The 14,392-nt window shown below is 34.1% G+C and overlaps 1 protein-coding gene across 1 annotated transcript; it reads right to left on the bottom strand.

The window, feature by feature from the left end:
* Window positions 1-7,821: 7,821 nt before the first annotated feature.
* LOC125416905 (olfactory receptor 4K3-like) lies at window positions 7,822-8,772 on the bottom strand. Its single transcript, XM_048460082.3, has one exon. It carries the CDS (start codon window positions 8,767-8,769, stop codon window positions 7,822-7,824), a length of 948 nt encoding a protein of 315 aa, XP_048316039.3. The 5' UTR covers window positions 8,770-8,772.
* Window positions 8,773-14,392: the final 5,620 nt, after the last annotated feature.

Genomic DNA, 14,392 nt, shown 5'->3' with positions numbered 1-14,392 from the left:
ATTGCTTATGCATTATTTCCAATGGCTGACTTACAATATATTGGCAAAGGGTGAAGCTATTGAGCATTCTTTGTGGGAGGATAGTCCATTGATATCTCCTAGTAGACTGAAAATTATTATAAGTGGGCACTGTAAAGGCAAATTTTTCTCTGTGCTTTTCTTGTAAAGGTATAGTGAAGAAACAATCTTTCAATCAATAACTAAAAAAGGCCATCCTTTTGGTAATAAAGAAGAGAGAGCGATTCCAGATTGTAGAGGGGTCATGGATTGAATTATTTTATTGACAGCTCTTAGATCTGTTCCCATTTTCCATTTACTTTTAACAACACATACAGAAGATTTCCAAGGACTATTTGCTTCTTCAATATAAAGAGCATCTAGTTGTTGTTATACCAGCTGTTCTAAAGCCTGAAGCTTTTCCACAGCTAGAGGCCATTACTTAACCCATATTGGTTTCTCAGTTAATCATTTTAAAGGTAGGGCTGTTGGTACCTCTAAATGTCTGCTAGTTGCTTTATGTTCTTGAACAGCCTGAATGGCTAGTGACCTTTGTGTGTAATTACTTATAATATCCTTCCCAGAATTGTGAGTTCCTGGCTATATAGGAATGTAACCTGGGCATTCCACTGCTGCAGCAGGTCATGACCCATAAATTTACTGCAATATTAGCCACATATGGCCTCAGCTTCCCTATCTGACCTGCTGGCCCTCTGCAGTCAACCAATCTCGTGCTTTGTTTAACTTGAGATATGGTTCCAATTCCTAGTAATTGAACATCTGCCTCTTGAATAGGCCAATTTGGGTGCCAAGATTCTGGGGTAAAGATAATCATATCCACACCTGTGTTTTGCAATCCAACAATTACAATGGTATTTATACACATCCTTAGCTGTGGTCTTTGATCATTTATAGAAGTCTGCTAGAATATACATTTCCTATTTCCTATCAGAATTTTTGATTTATCCTCCATGTTTATTCCATTAACCAGAACAGTATGGTCTTTTACAGAAGGCTCTGGATTTTTTAATTTTCCTGGTGAGACATGTCCTCAACAGTGACTGGGGATGACTGAACCACTTTTGGCTTTGGGTCCTGTGAGAGACTCCTCACAGAGTTTCCCGATAGTATTAGGTTGCCTTGCCTATCTTTTGTTGATCTGCATTTATTGGTCCAATGTTGGCCTTTACCACACCTTCTACATATACCTGAAGGCTGAGTCCTCCTATTCTTGCCATCCAAGAGGAGATATTATTCCTAGAAATTCCTCGTCTATAATCCCTTCTCAGATGTCCTATTCCACCACAATTAAAGCATTTGGCATTTTGACGTCTCCTCATTCCTCTGGAAATTGCTTCTACTACCCAAGATTCGGTATTATAGTCAAATATTTCAATGTCCATTGTATGCAGAATCCATTCATCCATAGGTACTGATCTAATCTTTAAAGGCCCAAGTATCTTTTTGTATTCTAAATTGGCATTTTCAAAAGCCAGAAATTCAATAATTCTCACCTAGCATCTGGGTCTGTTACTCCTATTTGTACAGCCTTAGTTAATCTCTGTAAAAAGTCAGTAAAGGGTTCTCTCTGGCCCTGTTTAACCCTGGTATATGATTCAATTTGTTTTCCTAGTTTTTCATTCCTGTCCTAAGCAATAAAGACTGCTTTATGGTATAGCAATAAGATTTGTTCATCGTAAAGATCTTAAACCTATGGATCAGCATAAGTGCCCTCACAAAGAGTTTGCTCTTGGGAAGTCTCAAGTCCTTTTGCTCTTCTGTTGTTCTAAAGTTTTAGCCTCTTACTTTGAATACCGTCTAAGTATCAGCTGGGGTCCATCACCCAGGACTGCTGAAACTAATTGAAGGTAGTCATGTGGTGTTGCCTTAATGCTAGAAGACGATGTCTATATCATACCCCTGACAAATGTGGAATGCAAGCTATAAGTTATGACAGCTTGCTTCCTTTCTTTAAGATTATTTTTTTCTATAGGCATCCATCTACCTTCTTTGGATCCTTTGGGGTCTTTGGAATTCGATGATATGCCAGAGTAGATTACAGGGTAAGGAGCTAAAACCCTGGATAAGTCTTCAATGACACTGCTGGCAATGTTGAATCCTGTCCTTGTACCTTCTTTCCCTATTCAACAGCTCCAATAATTTCCTCAATCATTTCAAATCTTTTTACTGTTGTCTTTTGTGAAGCCTGAATCTCCTGGCCTGTGTATGTTTCTAGTGATTTTATTGAAGTACCTAGTCTTTGGCCCTCATTCTTCACAAGTGATTCTAAGGTCATAAGTTTCTTTTTTAAAGATAACACCTCATCCTTGTACATTATTTGAATAGTGTGCAGATTGCTGTCCTGGAGAAATACTCTATCTGTCAACCTATCATAACATTTTAACAAATTTTGATTGTCAAATTCAACAGTATGAATTCTTTCAGATAATTTCTCAGCTCCCTTAGATATGGATTTAATTTTGTCTGTCAAATTAATGTAACCCTTTTCAATAGTATTAATTTTTTCAGGTAACTTTTGATTTTCGATGGTATTAATCCTGTCAACTATCTGTTCATTATTAGTCTGTAAAAACTATATTATTTCTAAAAATGCCACAGTTTTTTTTAAAGATATAATATAAAGAAAAAAACTGAGTCCCAATGTCCAATAAATGATTGTATTGCCATAACCATATAAGCCTTGAAGAATGCATTCCATAGTATAAGCAAAAAATAAAGTTACTAATAGTTTCAGTGTTTATATAGTCTGCTATATTGATTTGTTAATCACCTGTTATGAGAGCCAGCAAGTTGTTTTAGCTGTAATAATCTTTATTGTCCAGTAGGTGTGGTGGTTGCAGAGTCATGATTAACAGAGATGCAACTGGTGGTGACAGGAATGGTCCTGAGCTGCTTTAGTTTCCCACCTTGGTACTGGTTAAATACTGAGAAATATGCTTTGCATGACAAATTAAAAGCAATTAAATCAATTCCATACATGGAGGAAGAAACCCAGAACTCACAGGTATGGAACATAAACCGGAAGCTGTACAAGTCACCATGCATCAAGGAACTGTGCCAGGGAACTGCGCCAGAGAATGAGACAGATGGGGTATGGGACTAGTGTGCACTTGGGGAATTTCCAAGCCACTTCACGCAGTAAGCTTCAGTGTGGCATAGGTTCTACAAAAACCACTTGGTAAAAGCAAGCCAAGCAGTCAGAGTGGGAAACTTTCTGGATCATGATCCAGTCAGGCCTTTACACTGTCTACCTGGTAGATCTGGAGTCCAAATCCATGTGGGGCTCCAGATGAAGAAGGACGCTTAAAAGAAATCCCACAATAGTTCAGAATTGAGAATAATAGAGGGTTATTTATTTAGGGGTAGACTCAAAATCAATATCCTCTGCTGTAATGGAGAAAGCAACCGAATCCCACAGCCAGAAAAGAGCCAGTTGCATGCTTTACATGTATATACATAGTATAAGAGGCTATGCCCAAGTGGCGGGTAACTTAAAGGCTTCTGACAGTAGGAATTCCTACAGCATGGTGCATTATAAATACAATTGGAAAGTATTCATTTAGGTACAAATGTGTATATTTGTGTACATACTAATGTGCACATAGTCTGCCATCACAGTGGGGTTTTCTAAATTCAGAACAGAAGCAAAGGAGACTATAATATTTTAAAAATAGCAGTGATTCTGCCAAACTTTAATCTTTCCATGATTGTCATAGAAACAGGCTAAAGTTGAATATCACAAACTCTGAGTAACAAGCAACTTAGTTGAATGAATTATTATATGAATTAGTGAATAAAAATGGAGATTCATATATAAAATGGCTAAAATTAACCTGCTGAAATGAAACACCTTGGATGAAATATTCACAAGAACATTAAAACATAAGAAAATTCTAATCAATGGTAAAATAAAGGAGCTATTAATAAATAGGTTGAAAAAATTGTGTGATGTAGAAAAGGATCTATTCACCATATCACAGGATAATGAATGAATGAATTGAAGTTGTGAATCTGTATAAAAACTGTACAAACATTTTGAAGTATGTGTTACTATCTTCATAATGCATAAATTTATAACATATTTCTAATAAAAATATATGTGTAATTAATTATGATTTTATATTAAAATATTTAAAAAGTAAATAAGAAAGGGTGGATTAATTATACTCTAACAATAATAATTTAAATACTTATATAATAATGGTTATTATATGAGTTAAGTAACTGTTATAATTATGAGAACAGTTCCAAATAAATACAAGAGCTAAGACATATATTTAGAAAGCCTTAATATATAAAAACTGCATGGTGTCCACCCATATTAAATAAGCAAAGTCCTGTTCCCTCTAATGTTAAAGAACAAAAATGGAGCTAGCCATTTTTCTTTATAGTAGGTTCTTGACAATACAAAAGATATTGTCATTGGCATTCTGGGCCAGACGTGTTCTATGTCTACTTCTGTCATTCTGGGATTTGTCCATTTCTGTCAAAGTGTTCTCATTCATTTGGCAAGAGCATTCACATGAAACTTCAAATTACTCCTGGGAATGTTCTTCTCAAAAGTAGCTAATGACATGAAGAAAGCCAAAGTACAGAGTTCTTTCTGACACAGAACTCCATAAATGTCATCCTTGTAACACATCTTATTCCTTCTCTGTTCAAATGCATGTAAATACTGAATGATTTATATACTTGAATATGATTGAACTGTAAAGGCAAATTGATCGAAGTATACAACAAGTCCAACAACATTCTATGGTACCACTGGGTTCCAGGAAAGGAGCACACGTGGACACCCAGCTTTCTTTATGTCCACATTGCACCCTGATGGACTCCTTCTGTGGTAGTGATGGGTCATGGGAATGGCATTGTTCTAAGTTGGTGTCCCATTAGAACTTATACATATGTTTTTAAAACCTGATGTAATGGTGAAAATAATGTCACTGTTATAAACTTAGAAGCCAAATAGAAAATTAGCAAAATTTTATGCATAAGAAGAAAACCATATTTGCAATAAATATTTTCAGACATTTTCATGCTAAAATATATACAAGCTGAAATTGCATTTAAATATTATGTCTGGACTACAATGTACCTAACATCAATATTTAATAATGGACCTAGAGAATGAAGCTACAGAGAAAGAAGAACCATCCACAGCTACAAACAACTTTTCATGTCATACTTAAAAGTGCCTAAATGATTTCTGTTATGATAAAGCAAAAAAAAAAAAAACACAGAAAAAATAAACAATCTGCCAGTAACAAGAAATGGACAATATGAGTACTAATGATATACTTCCATGCTAATGATCAGTAAGAAAAGATTAACCATAAGTACATAACAGCATCCACAAAATAATCATTATATAAAAATGGGATTTTTTTCACTGAGAATGAACCTAATAAGCTAACTATTGTTCTTTTAAAAATATATGATGATGGGATGCCCTGGGCGGCATGCGAGCCAGGCAGAGGCTGCCGCCGCCAAAGCAGTGCAGGGTCCCCCCGGCGAGCGGCAGAGTCAGGCGGCTGGATGCGGTGGATGGCAGAGTAAATGGACATAAGGCTATACATAAAGCTAGACATTTATTACTTTAAAAAACGGAGACATAGACAAACAGAGAAAACAAAGACACACGTACACACGACACGAAACACACACACACACACACACACACACACACACACACACACAAGAGAGAGAGAGAGAGAGAGAGAGAGAGAGAAGATGGTGGCGCGGGAGGTCCGAAGTGGCTGGGGTGGGCGTGGTTAGTTCTTAAAGTGACCCAACGGAATAACACTAACATTAGTGGGCAAGAGTTTGTCATAAATTTAAAGGAGTTATATAAGCAGATAAATTGCAAACAAAGATCAAGATTCATATCATATGGAGAAAACGAAGTATAAGTTAAGTAATGAGTTTAATTAATAAAGATTATCTGACTAATGAAAGAGAAGCAGGAGAGAATTGTGTAAAAAACTACTATGCATACTGACTAAAATAAAATCAAGCATGGAATCCTCAATTGGACAAATTGTTTGAAATAACTACTAAATTCAGGAAGTAAAAGGTAGATATGAAGAGAGAACAAACTGAAAGCCTGCAAAGACATTAAACATTTCAATAATGAGTTTTGCCAAGATCCTTATTTGATCAAGCCAATTGTCATTAATGATTTTGAGACAATCAACAAAATTTGAGTAACAAGGAAATGTGTGTTTATGCCAAATATAGATTGTCAGATATAGCACAGAGAAAGGATCAAGAGGATGGAGGTGAAGAAAAACAAGACAGGGAGAATAAGAAGCAAGGAGAGAAGAAATTTGAAGAACAAAGATTATACTGAAAAAGAATGCCCATTAAGAGAAGAATAGCATATTGTATAACATTTTCTCTCATGGAGAAATTCTTAATGGAATCTAAGACTAAAATTCCAGGCACAACGATGCTCAAAAAAAAAAAAAAAAACAGCATCAAGCCCTCAGGACACAACCCAGAGATTGCTGAACCAATCTAACTCAAACTTCTCCTTGTTTACTAAGCCTATTGAAGGGACCAGTATCAGCATAAGAAACCCAAAGGTCAAGTTCACAGCACAAAGGAGATTTATTTGCCCCAGACAGACAAAAGGCAGGAAATAAGGGGGGGGGGGGTAGGAGGGAGAGATTTGTCCTGAGGGACAAAGGAGGACCTCTGAAAGGAAAGGGAACAGGCATGACCAATTATAAAATGGCAGTTTATAAAGTGAAAAAGGGAAACCTCCTGTTAGGATGAAGTGTTTAATTTTAATTGTGCATGTTAATTAGGGCAGCCAAAGGGAGCTTTTGATTGTTGGACTTAAATACTTTGGTAGCTGGACCTTGTTTATCAACCTCACTAAAATGGAGTGAGCAAATAAAAAAATAAACCATGGTGGTTAGCTCTAGAAATGTAATCTTATGGTTTTTAGAAAGGCCAAAGGAATCAGAGAGGAGGACAAGAACTACCAGAGCCATGTTTGCCATACTGGGGCCACCTAGAGCCCCTTCATTTATAAGCAATTTTGAAATGTTTAAGAAACATCTGCAGCTGTGTTGATTAATAGAATTGTAGGAGTACTTAACAAATATGCTTCCTAAATGTCCAAGTGTGTTGATCACTGAATTAAGTACAATAGTTTTAATAATTAATCAGGTAATTTACGCACACAGTCCACTTGGAGATTATATTTCAGGATATTATACAATAATAATTTAATAAAAAATTTTAGTCTCAGATTGAGACAATTTAGAACTCTCATTAAAATTCATTGCTATGCTTTATTACTAGGCTTTATTCAGGTGATTTAAAATCAAAAATGTATAGTCCACTGCAATTTTGTGAAGTAATAACTTTTGTTTCTACTTTGCTTCAGTTTTTCTACCCACCATATTAGTGAACTGATATAAAGCAAAGGTGATGACTATGGCTAATTGGCAAAGACATTGAACAATTTGGGGCATGTAATAGGGTATAGAATTATACTCATACAAAATATACAAAGATGGTATACACAAAGATAAACATATGAGTTTGTTCAATAAATGTTAAGGTAAACTTTATTAAAGACATAGAACAGATTAATGACATTCCTGCATACAAAGAAGATTTGTTTTTATATTTAAGATGAAGGATTCACAATGTTTTCATGAAAGGTCAGCAAAATGTCATATTCTTTTTAACATATTAAATTATATCTGCATAGGCAAATTATTACAAAATTTTATTTCCTGATTTTTAATCTATTTTATTCAATTAGTCTCATTATTTAAAATAATCAGTTTACTTTTCTAGACCAATTTTCTTAGGACCAATGTACTTGCTTATGAATCTTGTCATAGCATTTTTCATCTCTTTATTTCTCAGTGTATAAATAGCTGGGTTTAGAAGAGGTGTAAACACAGAGTAAAATACAGCAAGAAATTTGTCAAACCAGGTGGAGTTGAGTGGCCACACATAGATGAAGATGCAGGGGACAAAAAATATCATCACCACTGTGATGTGGGCACTGCATGTGGACAGAGCCTTAGATGCACCAGATTTAGAGCTCTGGTGAACAGTGATGAGGATACATGTGTAGGAAATGAGCAACAGAATGAAGCAGGTTATAGCCACAATCCCGCAGCCAGTATTCATTAGAATACCCACATCATGGGAATTCATGCAAGCTAGCTTGATCAGCAACGGCGTGTCACAGAAATAGCTATCTATTTTGTTGGGGCCACAAAAAGGCAGCTCCAAAATCACTACCAGGTGACTCATGGCATGTATAAAGCCAGTAGTCCAAGAAATCAACACCAACCCAGTGCATCTTTTCAGGTTCATAATGGTGAAGTAATGAAGTGGCTTAGAGATGGCCACATAGCGGTCATAAGCCATTGCCACTAACAGTACCATCTCTCCTGCAGGAATGCAATGAGTAAAGAAGACCTGGGTCATGCAGCCTGGAAAGGAAATGGTCTTGTTTTCCCTGAGAAAGTCTGATACCATCTTAGGAGTGGTGTTTGAGGAAAGCCACATATCAACAAAGGACAGGTTGGCCAACAAGAAGTACATGGGAGAATGGAGATGGTGGTCAGTAGTAATTAAGACAATGATGATAATATTTCCAGACATAATAAAGAGATAAAGTATTAAGAACATCACAAAGAGTAAAACCTGGACACTCTGTGACTGAGAAAGCCCAAAAAGTATAAATTCTGACACCCAAGACTGATTACCTCCATCCATTATCCTCACTGTTCTCCATAAATGACCTACAAAGAAATAAAGATTTTCAATAAGTCATATGACAAATTCTATTTCCTGTGTAGACTTTGGCATTCACTTTGAAGCTTACCTGAATGGAGATGCAAAAATGTAAAGAGAAATCCAAGCCAACTATGAGTGGCACTGATACCCAAAGAGAGCTAATGAGCCAAGAACAACACCCCATGAAGAGAAGCATCATATGTGACTGTTATCCACATGCTCTATTATGAAATTCCTCTAGAGGAGAGCAGTGAGAAAGAAGGACAACAATGTGAAAACCTAAGAATGTGTGTCATTTCTTTTTTTAAAAAAAATCTAAGATTGTCACTAACAATTCTAACATTCCATACTGAAAACATTGAGGATGATATTTGGAAACTGATGAGAGTTCCATTGAATATCAGTGCAACTGTTGTCCTAGGATGTTACAGGAGGTTACTGTTTTTGGCAGCATCCAATACTATTCCATTTGACATCAGTAGAATTGTTTCTCTGACATCAAGAAATGAAAATTTTGCGTAAAGCTGTAATATAAATGATGGGAAAACCTCAGTGAGGAGGGATACAGAACAGAAAGTCATATAAGACATAAACTCATACCAGACTGAAATATACAAACCAGGTTCACAGATATTTTTAGTAAAGGTATAGTGAGGAATTTATTTATTCAATAAAACTGGTTAACACAACACCACTGCAAATACCTTTAGGGATGTATTGAACAAAGGACATGGCAAAGCATATTCTGACCTTGAACTCTTAAAGTCACAATTAGTTCAGTCTTACAGGTAGAAAATATTGATCTTAAATAGCGTAAACATGTCTTGAGAACCCTTAGATTTTGAAAAATTCTAGTTTCCTCAAATGAATAATATATCATCTATCATAAATTTATCATCAGTGTATTTTTTCATATCACTTCTCTAATGATCATCTTTCTTTTAAAGAAGGGGATATATTACATAAACATTGTTCTTTTGCTGTCAGCATCAGATGACTGTGACTTTATACTTTTAGTTTAAAACAATTACTCACCTCAAAACATAGCTGGAGTGCTTTCGGTTTAGTGCTTTGAAGAGACTTCTGAATGTATAAATGACTGCATCTCTGATTCCTTTGCTTTCTCTTTGGATTCTGTGATTTTTCTGTTGGTTTGACTTGTCCAACATTTATATGCTGGTTTTTGTTTTATCTTATATTTTATTTCATTATGTTTTGTCATTATCTCTCAGAAACATGTGAGAGACCTAAATGGAGTGGATCCAAATGAGAGAGGAGGTACAGAGAAACTGTGAGAAGTAGAGGGAAAAGCTGTATTCAGACTGTATTATATGATAAGAGAATCTACATTTAATAAAGGTAGGTAAAAAAAAAACTTCATTTCCCCCTTTTTCAGTGTTTATACATACAAACTATTCTGTCTACATTTCCAGGGCTTACCATTTGGTTGGATAACCAATTGGTGTGCTCTTCCCTGGAGTATCCTTCTCCTACTCCCAAAATATCTTAGTTGTTCTTGGCTATTGTTCTTGGTATAGGATTGAGGACTTCTGGGCTTTTCCCATCCACTGTTAGCATGTCTATTGGTATTGAATATGTTGAGCTCAGTTTTGACAATCATGACAGCACTGTGCCACTCACAAAAAGAATTACTGAGAAAGAACGTTTATTTGTTTCAGACTGTCTTGGGAAAGCTGCTGCAAAGTAGATCCAAGTCTCAAGTAATGCCTTATAAATTGCATCCTCTAGGATTTTAGATGTAGGACACTACTGTATCAGACCATGTTGAATGTAAATTATCCTACAACTACTTTCTAATACATAGGAGCAACCATGCATTAACAGAAATGTTTTAAGTGTATTATTCAGACTGCTATGTTATCACATAATTATTGATAAGCTAGGAAAAATATTGCCAGAGAGCACAATAGTATGAAGAATGTCATGTACTCAATTTAATACTGTGCTGTGAATATATAGTATAAAATATACATGCTGGAATTATTAAATCTTTCTTGTATATAGAATACAATGATACATGAGTTATTTCATAAACCATATTTCCTAGTGTACCTTGAAACAAAATAGTTTGAAAAACCAATGCCTTCAATGTCCATCTGAACATTTTTAAAGATGTACATGTCAAATATATACACATATGTATTCATATATATTTGTACATGTGTATTTTATTTGAATATAGTTATATATTTATGCATACATACTTTATACACACAAACACATATGCATCTGTTCTTATAGATACATAAAATCAACTATATTTTAAATACTTGAAACTTACCTTTAAGTTGATATATACCTATTCAACATCTGTGAAACACATAAATGGAGAGGACACATTTAGTATTCAATTGTTGTTCAGGAACATCCATTTCACAGTTCTCTTCTCTTGCTGAGAATCTATCAGGATTTTCAAAGACCTAATTAAATACACAAATATATTAAAGTATCTCTGTATTTATTGCATCTAACTTAGTCACAGTTTTCCTAGAAAATCTAATGTTGGATTACGTGAAATAAATATGAAAGATTAATGAACAGAAACAAACAGATTATTCTTATTATGGTCCAGAAGTAAACTGATCAATTGTTCAATGTTTTTCTGTTTTGATTACCCTTCTGCCAAAATGCTAAACTTTATAATAGACTCAGTATTCAGATTTCTGTAAGTATTTATAGTTGTAGTCATAACTACACAGTGTAATAGATATATGTGACAGAAACTGATGAATGAAGGGTGCTAGTTTTAATAGCTTGCTTTGCTAGCAGATTGATTGTTTATGTGTTGTGTCATTTTCTTTTTTACTGGTTTTGTTTTGTTTTTTGCTTGTAGGTGTATTTTATTATGAAAATATTTTTAACTGAAGTAGGAATTCATTTTATCCCACTCCTCTTCTTCCTCAAAACACTAATAAATACTATCCCCACATACTGTCCCCATGCTGTCCCTTAAGTGACTAGCCTTAGACTATATAAATATAATAATATATATTATATATATACAAATGCACATGAATTCAATTTCTGAACTATTTTTGTTGTTACATATGGCTTCAGGTTTGACCCCTCTAGTTTTAGAATGAATTAGGTGGCTCATCATTTGGAGAGACTGATTTTTCTTCTAGTAGATGTTAGTTGGCGTAATATTTTAAACTTATTTTCACAATAATCACTTAACTTGCTTCATTTTTACTCCCAACTCTATTCTGAATGTTATCTTATCTACTATGCACTCTTTGGATTATTTAAGGTATATGAAATATTTTTATGATGTTAGCAGGATACTACTCTTACGTGTTATCAGAAATGAATGATGATTTCCTGAGGTGTTTATGAGCTTAAATGAAATAGGAGATTTATAGAAAACATTACTTTAACTCTAAAGATGACAGAAGTTAAGAAAAATATGGAACTAAAACAAAGTGAGCATCAGTTAAAAGGAGATGAGTAGAAATATTTAAAAAAATAACTTACAGAAGAATATCACAGTGATGATTTATCAATTTCACAGTTTTCTTTTGGGTCATATTTTCTGCCAGTCTGATGTGTGCTGATGAAGATAATCTTGTTATGTGGAAACAAACTTTCCTTCAACTCAAGCTATATTCACTTTCTGAGTTTGCCCCATGGGTAAAAATTGGCTGTGTGTGTTCTGACCTAAATGAGAACCCTGGAAATAGTTACCATAAGAATCCCATGGAGTTTTCTCTGTTCAGAGTGACATCGAGTATTGTAAATTCGTGGAAATAGAATGATAGACAAGTAAAGCTTCCTGTATCTCACATCACCATTGATTAAATTAAATTACTTTCAAAATTGTTCACTCCACCCATAAAACTAAAGAGAAACTTTCTGTTGTCTTATCTCTTACTGAATGGAAATAATCAAAGCATTTAAATTTTTGTAGTTATGAGACCATCTGTTGTAAATTGTGAAATATGAACAGAACAAAAAGATAAACAAAAATCTATACTGTAAACATAATTCCCTAATGCCCAGCAAATTTTTGTCAAATCTTGGCCATGTAACTGATGAAGTTCAGTGTATTCTGTAACTGTATGTGATATTAGCAGTTATGACTTGAATGCAGTGACTATTTCCTCTATAGAATACAAGCCTTCCTTTATTAACTTTAGAAAATTACAAAGGACACCTCTTTATACAATTTCACCTGAGATGGAGTTTCAAAAAGTTCAACTGATCTCAAAGTAAAATTGCTGTGTTTTTTTGAATCAGCAAGCCTAAATTATAATTATGAGTGATTACTATACAAACTTTCTTGTTATTTTGGTTGTAGAAATGGACATACATGTATGAAATGTAACTGTATAAGCATTTTTTTGCAGATGAGACAACACTGAATATTAATAGATATCTCTTATGGAAATTTTCTGAATCTAATAAATAAATATTTAAGTTGAAGAGAAAATAATCTTGAGTAGTTTAAGATACAGAATTAGGAAGAACACTTTTGAAACCTGTATGTGCTCTTTCCTGCTGGGTTTGCTAAATATAATGTATATTGTCATTTTAGACATAGACTGTAGCACTTTGAAATATACAAATCTTTTGTATATGCATCTTTTATAAAAGCACAATTTTGTTGCACTGGTAGTCTTCCTCTAAGAATTTAATGATTTACCAAAAGACATATATAGCTTAAAAGAGCATAGACAATTTGTTTTCTGAAGTTAGATAGTATTTAGAAGCCTTAGTTGTTTATCTCAGTTCACTTTAAATTCTTTGTGCTAATTAAAGCTAAAAAAGAAACATAACCATGGAGACTTTTAATTCTAGTCAAGGTATTTTTTATACATCGTATACATATTGGACATCAATTTTAAACTATTTTCCTTATAAAGTATAAATACAAACATTTTCTACCTAATAAGTATATATAGGTTTTAATGTCTGACTACTATTTTATTATTTTGCCTTTTTTTGGCAATCTCACTTAGAGTGAATGAGTTGGTAATATTATCTAACAATCCAAGGAATTGTGGTCATGTCACTAACTCAGAAAAAGAACATGCTTCCTTTGATAGCCAAGGGAAGCTGTAATACTATAAGAATCAATGACTTTAGTCAATCCTCAGGCTGTTTCTGGATCCTCCAAGCACTTTTGCTTACTGTTTTATCCTTATCATTAGTTAATCTGTTTGGTCAGTAGGACAATTCACATAAAATTCAATCTCCCACAAATCTGAATACTTTTAAAGAATGAATGAGAGGGACTTGGTACTATTCTTTCTCTTAAAACTACTGTTCTAGTTAGGAAAGTGGTAACGTGAATGACAAAATTAAAATTCATCAGTACAAGCTACTAAAAAATAGAATTTGATTGATAGCTAAATGCTTTCTCTCAGCATAAATTTGTTGTGCAGAATCTAGAGGGATTTTTCTTCAAAAAAATGAAAAATATTGTAGAGTTGCCTTAAATACTTATAAAAATTAACATGAGTAAATGTTAAAGAATAACCTATTTTAGGAGTGTTTCAATAGCAATAATTATTTTCTCATAAAACAAATTAATAGTACCAACATGAACAGCTAAATTCACTTAAAACCTGAGAGATTTGGG

Source organism: Myodes glareolus, chromosome 10 (genome assembly GCF_982192425.1).
Source record: "Myodes glareolus chromosome 10, mMyoGla1.1, whole genome shotgun sequence".
Classification (NCBI taxonomy): Eukaryota; Metazoa; Chordata; class Mammalia; order Rodentia; family Cricetidae; genus Myodes; species Myodes glareolus.
Note: the sequence above shows the minus strand (reverse complement) of the source record. Positions and strands in the feature narration are given on the sequence as shown.